General features: G+C 38.1%; 1 protein-coding gene and 1 non-coding gene across 3 annotated transcripts in view; both read right to left on the reverse strand.

The window, feature by feature from the left end:
* The window catches only part of LOC112909244 (alpha-fetoprotein-like), a 53859-nt gene that overhangs the window by 18529 nt on the left and 16009 nt on the right, over positions 1 to 19321 (reverse strand). For both annotated transcript variants that reach the window (XM_025985106.2, XM_072748793.1), the window contains exons 8-12: positions 12169 to 12383; positions 10564 to 10696; positions 8867 to 8964; positions 6129 to 6267; positions 3253 to 3479 (exon numbers count right to left, since the gene is read on the reverse strand). In XM_025985106.2, the coding sequence (XP_025840891.2) occupies positions 3253 to 3479; positions 6129 to 6267; positions 8867 to 8964; positions 10564 to 10696; positions 12169 to 12383 (812 nt within the window). The remainder of the gene's footprint in view (positions 1 to 3252; positions 3480 to 6128; positions 6268 to 8866; positions 8965 to 10563; positions 10697 to 12168; positions 12384 to 19321) is intronic.
* Positions 4958 to 5100, reverse strand: LOC112909254 (U4 spliceosomal RNA). Its single transcript, XR_003233083.2, has one exon. It is a non-coding gene; the product is annotated as a U4 spliceosomal RNA (small nuclear RNA).

The raw sequence follows: 19321 nt of genomic DNA on the forward strand, positions 1-19321 counted from the left end.
AATGTCTACATTAACTGTCTCTATGCTACTGCTTTCTCCATACAGAGAATATAGTGAATTCACTAGGACAAGGATAATTCCTAATATTTCATGCTTTTTATTTTCAGCCCTTAGCTAGGGGCTCAGTGTTTTTGTTTGTTTGTTTGTTTGTTTGTTTGTTTGTTTGTTTGTTTTGAGAGGGAGAGAGAGAGAGCCAATGCATGTGAACAGGAGGGGAGGGGCAGGAGAGGGAGAGAGAATCTTAAGCAGGCTCCACACTCAGCACAGAGCCCTACTGAGGGCTTGATCTCACAAGCCTGAGATCATGACCTGAGTTGAAATCAAGAGATGGACACTTAACCTACTGAGACCCCAAGTGCCCCAAGAACTCAGTGTTTTAAAAATTATAACCAATATTATAAGCCCTTGATTAGGGCACACTAGAAGCTATATGTTGATAGTTAAAGCGTATGTGCCTTGAGCCAGGTAGCTTGGGTGAAAATTCTACCTCAACGACCTATTTACCTGTTGTGTGATCTAATACCAAGTCTTCTTGCCTTCTGAGCCTTGGTTTCCTTACAATTAAAATGGCATATAATGTTATCTACCTCATAAATTTGTGGTATTTGGTGAGTTGCCATATATAGAGCAGTACCTACCTATGCCTGGAGAACTTCCTCAAGAGAAAGCAAACCTGCACAACAGAAGTGACAGAGACCTCATTTTCCTATGTTCTCACATTAAGCCTGAGCTAACGAAAGAATGGCTAGCTAAATGTTAACAATGGTCTTTGGGTGTTTATTGGGAAGTGTCAAAATCTAGTTTGTGGTTGGCTCACCTTGGGACTGCAGAAAGGATTCCAAGGGTCAGTTGGCTTAAGAATTGCAAGTGCTATGATAAAACAGAGCAAGCAACAGCCTGTGCTTGCTGCCCACGAGTAAATGGATGTTCCAGAGGCAACAAAAACTTTGCCTCATTTGGAAAGATGATATTGTTGGATGAGTAATATTTAGATCCTGCAAGTGGATATTGTAGAGTAAATAAATTAATTAGAAATATAGTAGGCTACCAATTCTAACGATCCTGGGGGAGAAGGAACAATGAGGACTAGAGCTCACTTGCTTTCTCCTAAGGACAGGCTCAGGGGCACTATAAGGAATCACCCCACCATTGGGGGTTGGAGTGCTTTCAATGCATGCTGCTGATTCAGGGAAAACCAAATTTAACCCTTTGGCTTTTCCTAGAACAGTCACCTTTGGTCAACTCCAAATGGGGCCTCTAACATCATATTCACCAGAAGCAGAATTCATTCCAGGGGAAAATGCCTGGACCACGGGAGTATCTTGGCTCCAAGCTCAGGAGCAGAATAGGGATAAAAAGATGGGTGATTTGATGCCACTAAGAAAGGCGGTCCTTAGGTCTGCAGCAGCAAACAAGTAGTCTCTTTTCTAAGACCTGACAATAAGTGTTCCGTTCACTCCATCTATGCAGGAGTGGAGAGAATTGGGAAAAAGGCCAACCATCTGTGAGATCTTAATCACCTCATGCTCTCAGTGGCAAAGGGCAAATCAGCTGCCTACAGTTGGGTGTGCTGATTTGCTACTTCTAAAGCCAAGCCCCTGATGCCTCAGTCACCTCAGCCCCAGTCAGTCTGAAATCTGAGCCTCTCAGGTCATCTGTCATCATACTGACATTTGTACATTCCTAATCTGACCCATCTACTGCTCTCCTGATCCTCTGTCTCTTTTGTAACTAGAGCCTTTCTCAAGAAAACGTCCCTATATCCACAGCTTCTCTTCTGAAGCTTCTCTTCCTCCGTCTTGCTCTACATGAAAACATGAGGCTCCCCAGAGGACACAGCTTCCTCCAGGACCTTCCAAGAGGAGCTCTTTTTGCTTGAACTCCACTTACCTTAGTATCTAAGTCTCCTACTGCTTCCAGCTTCTCTTCTCTGCATCCTCTTTTATTTTTTTTTATTTTTTATTTTTTTAAAGATTTTATTTATTTATTCATAGACACACAGAGAGAGAGGCAGAGACACAGGCAGAGGGAGAAGCAGGCTCCATGCAGGGAGCCCAATGTGGGACTCGATTCCGGGTCTCCAGGATCACACCCCAGGATGCAGGCGGCGCCAAACTGCTGTGCCACCGGGGCTGCCCTCTGCATCCTCTTTTAAAAAGCCATAGCTCCTTTGAGTACATATTATCAAACTCTAACATTTTTCATCCCTACTTATTCCTGCCACATGGAGAGAGTCTTATTCTCCCTCAATTCTGATGACTTCAGACCCAGTTAATTACCTCTCTTTCCACCATTTATAATTTTCTGTAGTTTTGACAACTGCTTTAATGATCCACATGTGGCAGATTGATTATAAAAAATAGACCCATTATCCATCTTTCTCTGTATTCATGACCTTTACAATGTGACTTTCCAACTCTTCCTATCAAGAAATGAAGTCTTTTCCTATACCCCTTTAATCTGGGCTGGCCCTATCCTACCTTACATGCACGGTCTCAAACATGGGCCTCAAGAGACCTCCACACATCCACCTTCTCCCAGCTATCGTGAAGAAGCCTGGGTTAGCCTGCTGGGGGAAAAAAGATGGTGTGCAGCAGAGACAAAGCATCCTAGACAAGGCCATCTTAGGCCAACCAGCTCCCAGCTGACTTAGCAGCTGACTCTTGAGCAAGCCCAGCTGAGAATGGTTGAGGCTGGCCCAGGTCAACAGACTCTCCAGTCAATCTACACACTCCATTACTGACTTCATCCAGAAGCCCTTTTCACATAGATTGCATATTGGGAAACTGCTTAAATGTCTGGACATTGTATTCTACTGGCAACATTTCTGACCACTAGGCTTCAGTATTGGTAACAGCAACCAAATCAGAATAACACTTTGCAAAATAATAACATATTCATAAAATTGTCTAATTTATAAATGTTTTCATATGCATTATATGTGTATATGTAATATACACACACACTTACAAATGTTCCAAATTTCCCATTTTAGGAAAAATACATTAGTATACTTCTCTGTCAATATTTTCTGATCAATAGACTTCAATAAATGTTCTAATTGAGGAAACAACCCACGATAGCCATATTGCAAAACTGCAGAATATTCTCAATTCTAGTTGACCTTCAATGTAACAATTAACTGATCCATTCATTACATAATACTTATATCTGGGCCCAGTTTACAGTTTTCTATACAGGCTCCCTTGTTGGCAGAACAAATTAATGAACAAATTAAACAAAGATCCTTACTTTTGTTTTTCAGTTTGGAATTCCTCCTCCTGAGCTTTGCACAAGTTCTCTTTAAGGCTGATGACTTGGTCACAGGATAAAGGAGGAGAAATGTAAGTTCCATCAACTTGCAGATCATCAAAGCATGGCTTCCTGAAGGCATATGAGTCATCACAGCAGTGGCCCACACCAGCATTGATAGGCTCTGCCTCATGTCTTCTGCATAAAGCTCCAAGAGTTAGTTTTGCCTTTCTCAGAAGAGAATTAAAATAAGAGCCATAAGGTTTGGTAATTTTTTTTTTTTCTTTTTTTTTTACTCCACAGAGAATAAGATTCCTAAGCATTCTCAAATTCTGGTTTCTACTAATTTGGCCTAGATTTCACTGTTTGAGAAAAAGTAGGAGTGTCAGATGCAGTCTGGTTCCCAGACTTGTCCCCGCTCTTCCTCTCAATAAGCTGAGTTCACTTGGACTCCACCTCTACGTTCCTTCCCAGTTCAGCTTATAGACCAGTGTTGACTTAAGGTAGGAGTTTCTTATGCTTTTTAAATTAAAATCAAGCCTCAAGTCAACAGTACTATTAATTTGACTCAAATGTAAAATTGATGAGTGGAGTTCAAACTAAAAAGCTCAAATCCAATTTGTTTCTATTTCTTTAATGAATACCTGTAACCACGTAACCACCACACAACTTGGCATATGGTAGGTGCTTGATGAGTATTTATTGAATGAATGAATGAATGAATGAATGAATGAATGATGTAAGAAATTCTTGGATCCTATTTATCTCTTTCATTTCCTTGTCTTCTTCTAGAACTGTCGTCTTGCCTTGCTCCTTGTGTGTCTGATTCTTATCCTGATGCTGTCTGCAAGCCTGCCTATATGCCTTTCCAAGTATGACTACCCAAATTCCTGATCATTTATATATTTGGGGATGAAATAATTGAGACCAGTTAGCATCAACATTTCATGTATGAGTTTGTCCTTTTTAAATGTACCAAAGAGATCACTTAAAAATAAGGTTTTAGGGGCAGCCTGGGTGGCTCAGAGGTTTACCACCACCTTCAGCCCAGGGCGTGATCCTGGAGACCTGAGATCGAGTCCCACGTCGGGCTCTCTGCATGTAGCCTGCTTCTCCCTCTGCCTGTGTCTCTGTCTCCCTCTCTGTGTCTCTCATGAATAAATAAATAAAATTTTGAAAGAAAAATAAGGTTTTAGGAACACATAAGTGTAATTGAAAGAGTTCCCCAAGGAAGGCATGACTAGATTTTAAAAATTTATAATAAAATAAAAGGGAGAGAGAGCTAGGTGATTAAATTTTTTAAAAATCTGCAATCAAAATATTTTATTTTATCAGAAGAAAGACAAATTTAGCAGAAAGATGTTCTATCAAGAACATAAGGCAGAGAAATCTGTCACCAAACAAGAATTCAGTAGTGTTAAAAGAATACCACTTGAGAGAGATCTGGAAACTACATCTTGGAGAAATGAGCATACAGGGGTCTGGAGGGATGTTCTCCGTTGTGAGGAAGACATAATTTCTCATTCTTCAGGATAGCCTCGAAGAAATATCCCTTAAGACTATCCGTTCCCTTCTTCTAATTCCATTTGCACAACTAACCATATTCTAATTCAACTTCCTAAGTATTTTGATTCAGGAAGAAGTGTCCTCTAGTTATTAGGCCCAATTATTGTGCCATTGGAAAGACATTTCTCATTGTAAATGGACACACTGGTGTTATTCTAATAAATTTAACACTTGTGAGTTTGATGTGAGATAATAGAATATATAAATATTTGATTTTTCAATTAGCAATAATCGCGCCTCGGATAAACCTCATTGGCTACGATACTGCCACTGCACAAAGCTAAATACTTGATTTTTGACCTCAGTCAGCAAGCCATGATCAGAAGCTTGGATTTTCAGCACCACCCTCCCATTCTTAAGAGAGGGGAGAGGGGCTGGCAATGGAGTTAATAATTGATTATGTATACATAAGGAAGCTTTTATAAAATCCCAACAGTTTGGGTGTTGGAGAGCTCCCAGGTAGGTGAACCCCATCCATATACTAAGAGAATGACACACCCTAACTCTGCAGGAACAGAAGCTTCTGTACTCAGGATGGTCCCAGACCTCACCTTATGTATCCCTTCATTTGGAAGTTCACCTATTTCCTTTACCATATGTTTTACTTATCTGGTAAATTTAAGCAAGTGTTCCTCTGAGTTTTATGAACTGCTCTAACAAATTAATCAGAACTGAGGATGAGGTCATGGGAATCTTAGATTTATAGCTGACTAGTCAGAATCATAGGGAGCAACCTGAACTTGCAGTTGTTATCTGAAGTGGGATGGGAGCAGTCTTATAGGACTGAGCCCTTAACCTGTGGGATCTGACACTATCATCAGGTAGATAGTGTCAGAATGAGTTAAACTGTAGGACAGCCAGCTGGTGTCACAGAGATTTGCTCGTTGTGTGGAAAAACATCTAGTGTCAGAAATGTTCTGAGTGTGGTAGTTATTTAAAGGAGAAATATGAGAAGTCTGTTTTTGTTTTTTTCTATACATTTGATTAGGATGACTGAGTCTAAAATCAGCATTATCTTTGAAGTTTTTGACAAAGTCATTTTTGTTGGCTTGAAAATCCAAGAATTAGACCCTGGGGTATGATCCAAGCAAAGACTCATTGAGTCTGACACCACCACCATTAAGGAAGTAACCATCTTACCTCTGCTGCTAATCAAGACAGTTGGCATGAGCTGGCCTAAAAGAAATTCTTCTGGGGACAAGAATATTAAGCTCTATTGAGAGATCATAGATGCATCCAAAAACATGAGATTGATTACTGGAGATTAGGACTTCAAGAACAGGCAAACATGAAGTCATGGACGTACTTACCAAGTCCTCCATGCAGGCAAATTGTTGCTCATCTCTAAGTGGGCAACATTTGGTGGCAGCAGCTGCCATATTCTTCGTGAACATAACCAACTCTTGCGCAGATAGTTGTGGGGCCTTCTTAGTATAAAGGATTATGAGCCTGAAAGAATAATTTTCTCTTACTCCTGGCAATGACTATGTGCCTAAAATGAAGAATTCTAGAGTTTCCTCATTATTTGACAATCTCTAGCTTAGGTTGAACAAAGCATTAAACAGGGTTTAAATCGTTTTAGTCCTTATTCTAATGGCCCAATTACTTATTCAGTATACCTGGAATCCTCTTCACACATCACACATTACTATGATCCTTTTGAGAAGAAGTACTTATCACAGACACTATGAGAGCTAATTTGTATGGCTACAAAATCAGACTTAGTAAATAGCTTCAGAAATAAATGTATACACGGCCATTAAACCTCGTGTTGGTTGTCTATAATGTGTAGGAATAGGGGGACAGCAACAATCAGCAAATAGGCTCTACTTTCATGGGGCTCACACCCTAATGGGTGAGATAGCAGGTACACTCAATGTAGTGACTGTAGGCACTGACGGTACACAGAGAATGGCATCTAGTCTGATCCCAGGGAGGTCAGGCAGGCTTCCTGGAGGAAATGGCATGTGAGCTAAGATCTAACAATAACATAAAGTGAGTCAGGTGAAGGGGAGTGAAAGTGGGAATGTTATTGTGTTTTGGCTTTGTGGGTTTTTTTTTTTTTTTTTTTTTTTTTTTGCGGAGGGGGTAGTGACGGGGGACTGGAGACAGGCAAAGGAAGAAATCTTAGTTACAGATTCAGATTTGCATTGTTCTTAAAATACTTGTAGTTGCCATTTAAAAAAAATGAATGAAAATGGGCAAGATGTGATGTGATGTGAGGGAAAAAGCAGTTGAAGGCCATTCCAGAAATCCAGGTGAGAGATAGTGATAGCCTGCACTAGGAAAGTGTTCTGGAAATAGAGGGATATGAGACAGATTTTAAGGAGAAAGACTCTACTGACCTGGTTTGAAGACAACAAACAAGCAGAATCAATCATTACATTTATATTATAGTGGAGTTGGGGAAAGAATTTAGCTGTAACATCCAATGAACAGGAAACCTAATCCAGTGGTTCTCAGAGTGTAACTAATGGACTAGCAGTATCAGCAGCCTTGGGGACTTACTAGAAATGCAAATTCTCAGGCCCTATCCCAGACTTACTGAAAAAGAAACTCTGGGGACAGGGCTGTGTTTTAACAAGTCCTCCAGGTAATTCTGATGTACTCTAAATTTTGAGAACCATAGACCTAATCCTTAAACTAGACAGTAGTGACTGAACACAATATAGAAGTAATAAGCCAAATATTCTATGAAAAAATAGTTTTTTGTGGACCCATTATTCTGGACATTAATTTTATTTATGTATTTATTTGTTATTTTAAAATATCACTTAATTCCTGCACAATTTTTGTAGTAGTTTAAATACACTAGGTTTTGTAACAATAACAAAAACCTCAACCTTGTTGCATGGCTTCAGACCACAAAGGTTTATTTCTTACTCAAGCCACGTGTCTGGTGCAATTTGGCATGGTGGTTCTGCTTATCTGGATCATTGTGGAACCAAAGCAGATAGATCAGCTACCATCTCAAATGTATCTGGCTATTGTGTAAGAAGAAAAGGAGAAAATAGGAAAGTATGCATTGGTTGTTAAAGCTTCTGCTCCCAAAATTTTAGCATTTTATTAGCCAAATCAAGTCATGTTGTGAGAAATATGTGTTTTTTTAATGGACACCATATTTTGCAGATCTTTCAATCAGGAGGTTGAGTTTATTTCTCTACCTCTTGGCTCAGTTTGGCCATATGACTTACTTTGGCTGATGGGACAATAGCAGATGTAATGTAAGTAGAGTCTTAATTTTAAGCTCAATTTATGGGACACTATTCAAATTGATTTTTTTCTCAACACTCTTCTTCTAAATAGACTATTACAGGGATCCCTGGGTGGCTCAGTGGTTTAGCGCTTGCCTTTGGCCTGGGGCGTGATCCTGGGGTCCCGGGATCAAGTCCCACATCAGGCTCCCTGCATGAAGCCTGCTTCTGCCTCTGCCTGTGTCTCTGCTTCTCTCTCTCTCTCTGTATCTCTCATGAATAAATAAATAAAATCTTTTAAAAAAAATAGACTATTACAGTAAGACTCTAAAGATGACTAAAAACTAGTTTTTGGTTTTTAGCATATTAATCTTTGAAAGACAACAGACTTACCAGTCTCTCTGCACACAAGGGATTCATGTATTCTCTCTGGCAAATAGTTATGGTGTCTATTCATCTCTACCCTCCATGGTGAAAATACTAAATTTACTATATGACATGACTTGAAACTGACAAAGCAACCCTAAAACTGCAGGTGAAACCCCAAAATAAATGTCCCGTTGGGAGGGAGAAGACCCCAAAGAGAGTGCAGGAAGGCAGCCAGGGCCTGCTTGGTTCCCTAACCTCTGGATATTGACCAGAATCCAGAAACTGGCCTAGAAAGCCACATAAAAACACTTGAGACTATGTGGACATTTGTATCATCAAGACAAAGATAGCTAGGCTAATTTTGGACTCATTTAATTTTTTCTTTGGCCTCTGAGATTTTAAGGTTGGATGTAGACTCAGCAACTCTCAGCATCAGGAGTTAAAAACTCACAAGTATAAATCTGGACAATATCTTGAAAGCATACCTGTCATGGAAGTAAGCGTCCCCTAATTTCTCATGTAAATCACAATCGTTTTTTACACGCTCATGGCTTTCACGAATCACTCTTTGGAACATCTCTTTCTGGAAAATAAAGACATTCAGTGTTTATCACTGTAACAGCGTATCTTGAGGTGAGATTGCAAAACCGTCTTCTGTAAAAGTTCGATGTAACTGTTTTCCTAAACCCAAGGCTTTATTTACTTAGTGATCTCGCAAGTCTTGAAAAACATGTTTTTGTAAAACAGGAATGGCCATGTACTTTGTGGAGAAAAGAAGCACCACAAGAGTGATATTTAGTTTCTGGTGATATAAACTCACGTGTGGGTTGAAATGGTGTATTTTACAAGCATAATGCACATCATTCATCAAGCCAAAAAGAGATCCTTAAAAGTAGTTTACAGGCCTAGTTTGGCCAGAGTGTGTGGTTATAATACAGCCTTTTTACATAAATAGCATAGATACAAAGATACAGATATAGGCATAGAAATACATATTAAAAAGTCACAGTTTAATAAAAACATGTAACAGCCTCCTATTTAGTAAAACACTTCACAAATACACATTGAAGCAAATCAAATGGAATTCTCAGAACTAACTGCTGGTTCAAAGAGTGCTTCAACCACACACATAAAATTCCAATGGGAAAATACAAGTGACCTTTCAGGCTTAGCTCTTCACTGAGAGGATCAGTTATCATGACTTAAAAGACCCAGTCTATCTGATCTTACTAACCAGTGTTTGTTACAGCGAAAATGTTAGCAGATTTGCAAACTGTTTGCCTGAACTTTACCCTTAGCCTTGTCCTTACTGCCTGTGTGATGTTGGGCAAGTCTTTCAAGCCTTCTAAAACTCTATACTCTCATCTATAAAATGCAGTTAATAATTCTGGCCTTTCCCATGTAACTGGGCTGGTGTTAGGATAAAATGGGACACTGGTTGTAAAGTTACTTTGTGAACTCTAAACATCCATGTTCCTGAAGGTGCTATTATCATAACGACTATTGTGGAGGTCTACTGGGGCTGCCAAGAGTGCTCACTTACAGGGAAATAAATTACCTTCATTGATTCTTCTCCCTGGGAACAGAAAGGTGGTAGATGAACCCGCTTGAGCGCAGACAGGATAAGAGATGCCTTCAATCCTCTACCACCACCCCACCCTCTGTGAATATGTAAGCCATTGCTTAGAATAACAATAGCCAGAACCACCTGGCTCCTGGTAATCCAAGGATAAGTGATCTTCTGGTCAGATAGGTAAGGTCACCTGCTTTTCTTTATGTCACATGCATCACAGAGCTGCTGCCTGTGAACAATATGATTTCTGGCCTGAAACAGGGACAGTTTCTAGGACTGCTTAATGGAAATAGTCAACCTTTCCCTACCCTAATATCCTGTGCTTTTTTGTTTCCTGCTACAGTGCCAAGCAGACACCCATTAAAAGAGAAGATCGCACAGAGAAGGTTTCATGAATCACAGAATCTATAAGACAATGACTCATGTACAGAGTTGTATGATGATGTGGCCTTTGGTTTAGATGGAAATCATACTTCCTGTGCAGTGTTGGCACTTAGCAAGAATACGCACAATTATTTTACAAAATATGGCACTACTAATAGCACTGGAATTTTTCCTATGTTGGTAATGGCTAATGAGCAACAAGTTAAAAAATAAAAAGGAATTTACCCCATGGCTATAGCATTCCAGAGGATTTTCTAATTTACAGCATTTTGCCAGTAAATTCTGATATACTGTATCCACTCTTAAAATCACCGGAACTGCCAATTCTGAATGTCTTCTTGAATATTCATAAAGAAACCTGTACCCATATAAACCATATTAGAAACAGTAAAATTCAAAATCCATGAGTTTTCTTTCAAAAGCCAATCATTATTATGACATTTATCCAATATTTTAACTGATTTTAGGCATTTGGAAACCTTGGGAGGATGGCAGGGAGGTTTTATTGACTACATTTTGAGGTAAGGAAATGGAATCAATAAACCTACATGATTTTTCCAAAGTCAGACAGGAGTGGTGTCCGATTCAGAACTTGAAATTAAAACAATCTGATTAGGGGATAGTTCCTGGCTCAGGGTCACTACTTACTTTTATGAGAAATTAATATCCAGTGTTTGGATGAGAGTACATCATCTTCAATCATCTTTGAGGCAAGATTATAAAAGTTTTAGATATTCTTTGATAGAAAGTACTAGCTAGGTATTAAATAGCCATCTTCCCCTCTTTTCTAGATAAGCTTTCAAGTTTGAGTAGTCCAAGCATAATCTACACATTCTTCTGGGTTACAAGAAATTTGGATCCTAGAATATTTACAAAGGAATCACAGAATCATAAGAGACATCTTGGAAGGGATCTTATCCAACCACCTGAGTTAGTAGTTGGAACACAAGAGCCTAAGGAAATTAAGTGGCTTGACCTACATTCCAAAGTTTATGCACAACAAAGCTAGACTTGGAACTCTAGTCTCCTAACTCATGGCTGAATGTGATTTCCACTAGGAAGTTGTACCTATCGACTTCTCTGGTACCAAACGCAAGTTTAGGAATGAGTGCGTTCAGGCAGTGCCATTTACTTTTATAAGCCATATCAAATGTATTTTCAGAAATATAGTTAAAATCATCCTACAAAGAGCTTTGAGGAAAATTCAGATTCTTATGCTTAGTTGGAGTTTAATTGCTCCAAATAATGCTTCACAAAATGACTTAGGAAATACTTCAATCACACAGCAATATTGTTTTAATATTACATACCCAAATCAGTTTGTCTTGCACAAATTAATATGCATTTCTGAATGGACACTGGAGATGTTAATATTCCATCTCTCTAGTCTTTTAAATGCCCCACCATGGCTTTGGTAGTAGTTATTAAATTAATTAGAATAGAAGAGCTCTCCAGGCACACCAATCTGAAGCCCTTACCTAAGGGTGAGTACCTTAGGGCAAAGTTTGCAAACGCTTGACCCATACTGTGTTTTTAAAAATTCCTGTATTTGTTGTCAACATTTAAAGATCAAGCAACTTCCAGCTTCTTTCAAAATACAGTAGACCTAACCACTCAAAGCCTTCATTCATATATGCTAATGAGTGGCTGGAACTGTATAGGTAGCTGCCACGTTAGACTCCATCAAGCATCTCCTCTTGATCACAGTTCCCATGTAGTCACTCATTTACATCATGGGCTAGCCTCTGATCATTCAAGTCTTCAATCTTTCCCATAAAAATCCATAAATATAATATTCCCTTACTAAGACTTTACAAAAATCTGTATTACTCTTGTAAGAAGTCATCTTGCTTGTCTGAAAATTGTTTGCATACAAATCGATCTTCTGTAAATCTGCTGAGGGGCAAGGATGGAAGATCAGGTTTATCATCATTTTCTGAGTTGATAATGCATTCCCCTTGGAACGGCACAGGCAGAGCACAGCATGGAGCAATTTTACTGGATGGAATCGACTGTGAAGAACAGGTATAGTTCATAAGCTGGCTCTATAAAACATAAAAAGGAGCAGTTATTCTTGATGACTTCATTCTGAACTTATTTATCTTTATTGTTATTACTAGAAAGCCAGAGAAAAACTTGGCATCATGTGTTGCTTTATCCTTGGCAAACTGAGAGACCAAAAGGTCATTTATAGTGACTTGTTCTAAAAAAGAAGGTTTCTCTATTTGACCTTACTTAAGTGTCAACAAGCTCTTTAAACATCTCTTAAACAAAATAAATAAATAAATAAATAAATAAATAAATAAATAAATAAAAACATCTCTTAAACAACTTAGGGGAGACAGATGATATTATTGTTTCCATGGTTAGCTCCACAAAATACAAATGAAGGTTTTATTGTCTTGCTATTGTTGCTATTGTTTTAGGATTCCAGCTTAGAATACGTTTTGTCCCTATAATTTACCACATATATTGCTATAATATTACTATTAAGCTTACATATTTAACTTATTTATTTAAATAATAATACACAAATAATTATGTACATGTGTGTATGAATAAGTTAATCTCTAAACTTAAACTCACAATATAATTAGAGTCAAATAAGTAAACAACAATCATAATGCAATATAATGGAAGTTGTAAGAGAAGCACATATGTGACACTCTGGAAGGAAAAAGATTGGCAATCCAGACTGGATGGAGGTCAGAGTGTAGATATTAAACAATTTGAGTCCTGAAAGACAAATAAAAGTTGCTTGGAAACTAATGAAGAGGAATAATATTCCAAAATTGTTCATCTTTATACATAAAAAATCCTGGAAGTGAGAGAATATGATGTATTTGGGGAAATAATATATAAGATATTTGGGGGTTATTGAGAAAATGTAGTTGAGAAATGATGGGGCTTACTCTGGAAAACAGTTTGGAGCTTCCTCAGAAAGTTAAAAATAGAACTACCTTATGATCCAGAAACTGTACCACTAGATATTTATTTAAATACAAAAATACTAATTCAACGGGACACATGCACCCCTATGTTCACAGCAGCAGTATTTACCATAGCCAAATTATTGAAGCAGCCCAAGTGTCCATTGACTGATGACTGGATAAAGAAGGTGTGGTATATAAATACAATGGAATAATACTCAGCCATCAAAAGAATGAAATCTTGCCATTTGCAAGACAGGGATGGAGTGAGAGTGTATTATGCTAAGGGAAATCAATCAGAAAAAGACAACATATGATTTCACTCACCAGTGGAATTTAAAAAATGAAACAGATGAATATAGGCTGGAAAAAGGGCAAACCATGAAACAAACTCTTAATGATAGAGAACAAACTGAGGGTTGCTAGAAGGCAGATGGGCAGGGGATGGGGTAGATGGGTGATGGGCATGAAGGAGGCACTTATGATGAGCACTGGGTGTTGTATGTAAGTGATAAACCACTGAATTCTACTCTTGAAGCCAAGGGCCAGCCATCTTGGACTATATGTGTAAAATAAGAAAGAAAAAGGCCAAGAACAGACTACTGGCAATACAAATTTTTAAAGGGTAGTAGAAGAGGGGGAAGAAAAGAAACAAGAGCTTTAAATGATCCACTGGACCAGATGGATTTCACAGATATTTACAGAACTTTACATCCAAATGCAACTGAATACAAATTCTTCTCAAGTGCACATGGAACTTTCTCCAGAATAGACCACATACTGGGTCACAAATCATGTCTTAACTGATACCAAAAGATTGGGATTGTCCCCTGCATATTTTCAGACCACAATGCTTTGAAACTTGAACTCAATCTCAAGAAGAAATTTGGAAGAAATTCAAACCCATAGAGGTTAAAGACCATCCTGCTAAAAGATGAAAGGGTCAATCAGGAAATTAGAGAAGAATTAAAAAGATTCATGAAAACTAATGAGAATGAAGATACAAATGTTAAAAACCTTTGGGATACAGCAAAAGCAGTCCTGAGAGGGAAATACATTGCAATACAAGCATCCCTCAAAAAACTGGAAAAAACTCAAACACAAAAGCTAACCTTGCTCCTAAAGGAGCTGGAGAGAGAACAGCAAATAGATCCTACACCCAGCAGAAGAAGAGAGTTAATAAAGATTCAAGCAGAACTCAATGAAATAGAGACCAGAAGAACTGTGGAACAGATTAACAAAACGAGGAGTTGGTTCTTTGAAAGAACTAATAAGATAGATAAACCATTAGCTGGCTTTGTTAAAAACAAAAGAGAAAAGACTCAAATTAATAAAATCATGAATGAAAAGGGGGAAATCACCAATACCAAGGAAATACAAACGATTTTATTCTTTTTTTATTTTTATTTTTTTACAAATGATTTTAAAAACATATATGAGCAGCTATACGCCAATAAATTAGGCAATCTAGAAGAAATGGACACATTTCTGGAAAACCATAAGCTACCAAAACTGGAACAGGAAGAAATAGAAAACCTGAACAGGCCGATAACCAGGGAGGAAATTGAAACAGTCATCAAAAAATTCCCAAGACACAAGAGTCCAGGGCCAGATGGCTTCCCAGGGGAATTCTATCAAACGTTTAAAGAAGCAATAATACCTATTCTACTAAAGCTGTTCGGAAAGATAGAAAGAGATGGAGTACTTCCAAACTTGTTCTATGAGGCCAGCATCAGCTTAATTCCAAAACCAGACAAAGACCCCACCAAAAAGAAAAATTATAGACCAGTATCCCTGATGAACACAGATGCAAAAACTCTCAACAAGATACTAGCCAATAGGATCCAACAGTACATTAAGAAGATTATTCACTGGGGATCCCTGGGTGCACAACGGTTTGGCACCTGCCTTTGGCGCGATCCTGGAGACCCGGGATTGAATCCCACATCGGGCTCCCAGTGCATGGAGCCTGCTTCTCCCTCTGCCTGTGTCTCTGCCTCTCTCTCTCTCTCTCTCTGTGACTATAATACATAAATAATAAAAAAAAAATTAAAAAAAATTTTTTTAAAAAAAGAAGATTATTCACCATGACCAAGTGGGATTTATCCCCGGGATGCAAGGCTGGTTCAACACTCATAAGCAATCAATGTGATTGATCATATCAACAAGAGAAAAATCAACAGCCATATTATCCTCTCATTAAATGCAGAGAAAGCATTTCACAAAATACAGCATCCATTCCTGATCAAAACTCTTCAGGGTGTAGGGATAGAGGGAACATTCCTCAGCATCTTAAAAGCCACCTACAAAAAGCCCACATCAAATATCATTCTAATGGGGAAACACTGGGAGCTTTTCTCCTAAGATCAGGAACAGGGATGTCCACTCTCACCCCTGCTATTCAACATAGTACTGGAAGTCCTAGCCTCAGCAATCAGGCAACAAAAGACATTAAAGGCAAAGAAGTCAAACTCTCCCTCTTTGCAAATGAAATGATATTGTACATTGAAAATGCAAAAGACTCCACCATAAGATTGCTAGAACTCATACAGCAATTCTGCAGTGTGGCAGGATACAAAATCAATGCCCAGAAATCAATGGCATTTCTATACACTAACAATGAGACTGAAGAAAGAGAAATTAAGGACTCAGTTCCAATTAAAATTGCACTCAAAAGCATAAGATGCCTAGGAATAAACCTAACCAAAGAGGTAAAGGATCTATACCCTAAAAACTACAGAACACTTCTGAAAGAAATGGAGGAAGACACAAAGAGATGGAAAAATATTCTATGCTCATGGATTGGAAGAATTAATATTGTGAAAATGTCAAGACTAGCCAAGGAAATTTACACATTTAATGCAATCCCTATCAAAATACCATGGACTTCCTTCAGAGAGTTAGAACAAATCATTTTAAGATTTGTGTGGAATCAGAAAAGACCCCAAATAGCCAGGGGAATATTGAAAAAGAAAACCAGAGCTGGGGGCATCACAATGCCAGATTTCAGGTTGTACTACAAAGCTGTGGTCATCAAGACAGTGTGGTACTGGCACAAAAACAGACACATAGATCAACGGAACAGAATAGAGAACCCAGAAATGGGCCCTCAACTATATGGTCAACTAACATTTGAAAAAGCAGGAAAGACTATCCACTGGAAAAAAGACAGTCTCTTCAATAAATGGTGCTGGGAAAATTGGACATCCACATGCAGAAGAATAAAATTAGACCATTCTCTTATACTATACACAAAGATAAACTCAAAATGGATGAAAGATCTAAATGTGAGACAAGATTCCATCAAAATCCTAGAGGAGAACACAGGCAACACCCTTTTAGAACTTGGCCACAGCAACTTCTTGCAAGATACATCCATGAAGGCAAGGGAAACAAAAGCAAAAATTAATTATTGGGACTTCATCAAGATAAAAAGCTTCTGCACAGCAAAAGAAATAGTCCACAAAACTAAAAGACAACCTACAGAATGGGAGAAGATATTTGCAAATGACATATCAGATAAAGGGCTAGTGTCCAAGATCTATAAAGAACTTATTAAACTCAACAGCAAAGAAACAAACAATCCAATCATGAAATGGGCAAAACACATGAACAGAAATCTCACAGAGGAAGACATGGACATGGCCAACACGCACATGAGAAAATGCTCTGCATCACTGGCCATCAGGGAAATACAAATCAAAACCACAATGAGATACCACCTCACACCAGTGAGAATGGTGAAAATTAACAAGACAGGAAACCACAAATGTTGGAGAGGATGTGGAGAAAAGGGAACCCTCTTGCACTGTTGGTGGGAATGTGAACTGGTGCAGCCACTCTGGAAAACTGTGTGGAAGTTCCTCAAAGGGTTAAAAATAGACCTGCCCTACGACCCAGCAATTGCACTGCTGGGGATTTACCCCAAAGATTCAGAGGCAGTGAAAAACCGAGACACCTGCACTCCAACATTTATAGCAGCAATGTCCACAATAGCCAAACTGTGGAAGGAGCCTCGGTGTCCATCGAAAGATGAATGGATGAAGACAATGTGGTCTATGTATACAATGGAATATTCCTCAGCCATTAGAAATGACAAATACCCACCATTTGCTTCAACATGGATGGAACTGGAGGGTATTATGCTGAGTGAAATAAGTCAATTGGAGAAGGACAAACATTATATGTTCTCATTCATTTGGGGAATATAAAAAATAGTGAAAGGGAATAAAGGGGAAAGGAGAGAAAATGAGTGAAAATATCAGAAAGGGAGACAGAACATGAGAGACTCCTAACTTTGGGAAATGAACAAGGGGTAGTGGAAAGGGAGGTGGGTGGGGGGATGGGGTGACTGGGTGACGGGCACTGAGGGGGGCACTTGGCGATGAGCACTGGGTGATATGCTATATGTTGGCAAATTGAACTCCAATAAAAAAAAAGGGGGGGAAGAAAATTGATGAAAGAAACTGTAAGAATACAGTCTTTCTCCACCTATCATCTTCTGCAATCATCACTGGAAAAATAAACCAGTACAGTGATTGACAGCTTTGGGTCTGAAGTCAGACTTCTTGATTTCTAGTCTTGACTGCTATCTTCCAACTGAGTGACCTAGGCAAGTCTTTTCTCCTTCAATTTCCTCATCTATAACATGGGGTTAAAATAATACTTGCTAAGATTGTGGGAATTAAATGGATTAATAATTATTAGGAAGAAAAAAAAGAGCCTGGCACAGGTTAAGTAGTAAAAAAGTGTTTTCTGAGTAAGAGTGAAGTGCTTAGAATTAGCAGTTGGCACAAAGAAATTGTTTTTTAAAAGTTTGTACTATAGCAATTATTATACAACCCCAAAATGTTGGTCCAATAGTTCTTTGAAGTCAAAGAACGAGAGAGAACTCTGCAATGTAAAATTTAATTATGTTTACTGAGTGATTTAATAGAGTTAACATTAAAAATTAACATCTACAATACAGATTAGATTACTTGCTGTTTGAATTGATGTGATGTTGTGAAGCATCATGTAATGTTATAAGCAGTGATAAGTATAGAAAACTTTCTAGGACATACAGTTCAAAGGTAATAACCCATGTATCATTCCTAAAAGCATTGGGAGAAATACTCTAATAAAAAGACAATTAAATCAATATGAAAAATAAACAGTAGAAAAGGTGCACTTATCATGATGAGCATCGGGTAATGCACAGAATTGCTGTATCACTACACTGTATACCTGGAACTAATATGACACTATGTTGACTATCTTGGAATTAACATTTTTAAAATGAATAAATAAATAAACAAACTGGAAAATAGTGTATCAAAGAAATGATGTTCAACTGAAATCATTCTCATTAACAATGTTATTGAAAAAGAATGAGTACAGAAAAAGTAAGAAGTCAATCCAAACAACTGAAATAAAAACAGCAACACGAACCTGAGAGAGTTAATAAAATTAAAAGCAGAAACCTAACAGAATTAGTAAATAAGTCCAAGAACTTTCCCTGGGAGAAGACCAATACATTAAGTAGGACCTTTGCAAAGCTAAATAAAGGCGAAAACGCAACTACATGGAGAAAAGAACTATAATTATATGCTTGATGTTTTTAGTTATCCAATAGTAATATTATGTAGAACCCAATACCTAAGTGAGAAGATGCTCATGAAGGAAACTTTATTTTAAAAATGTATATTATAAAACCTGACCCAAAAATGGTACAATTGATGCTCATTAGTCACAACAGTTATAAATTCACTGAATTTGTGAATACGAACTCATCAGCTCTAAGGGGAACCCAAGACTAGTTTCCTATAAGCTTCTGTCACATTTTTGTTGTCAACAGATCAAGATATAGCCTTGTTTTATGTGTGTTTCTATTTAAGTACCCCTTATTTAATATGTATTGATGATTTGTTAATGTTGAACTAATACATCTAACACATTAGTTTGTCCTTAAGGCACATCATGACTTTTTTTGTGTTTTGGAATCCCAGTCAGCACTTCAGCACTTACTATGCTTGAGGGCCATTTCAAACAGCTAAATCACACACGCACACACA

The sequence above is a fragment of the Vulpes vulpes genome, chromosome 2, assembly GCF_048418805.1.
Source record: "Vulpes vulpes isolate BD-2025 chromosome 2, VulVul3, whole genome shotgun sequence".
NCBI lineage: Eukaryota > Metazoa > Chordata > Mammalia > Carnivora > Canidae > Vulpes > Vulpes vulpes.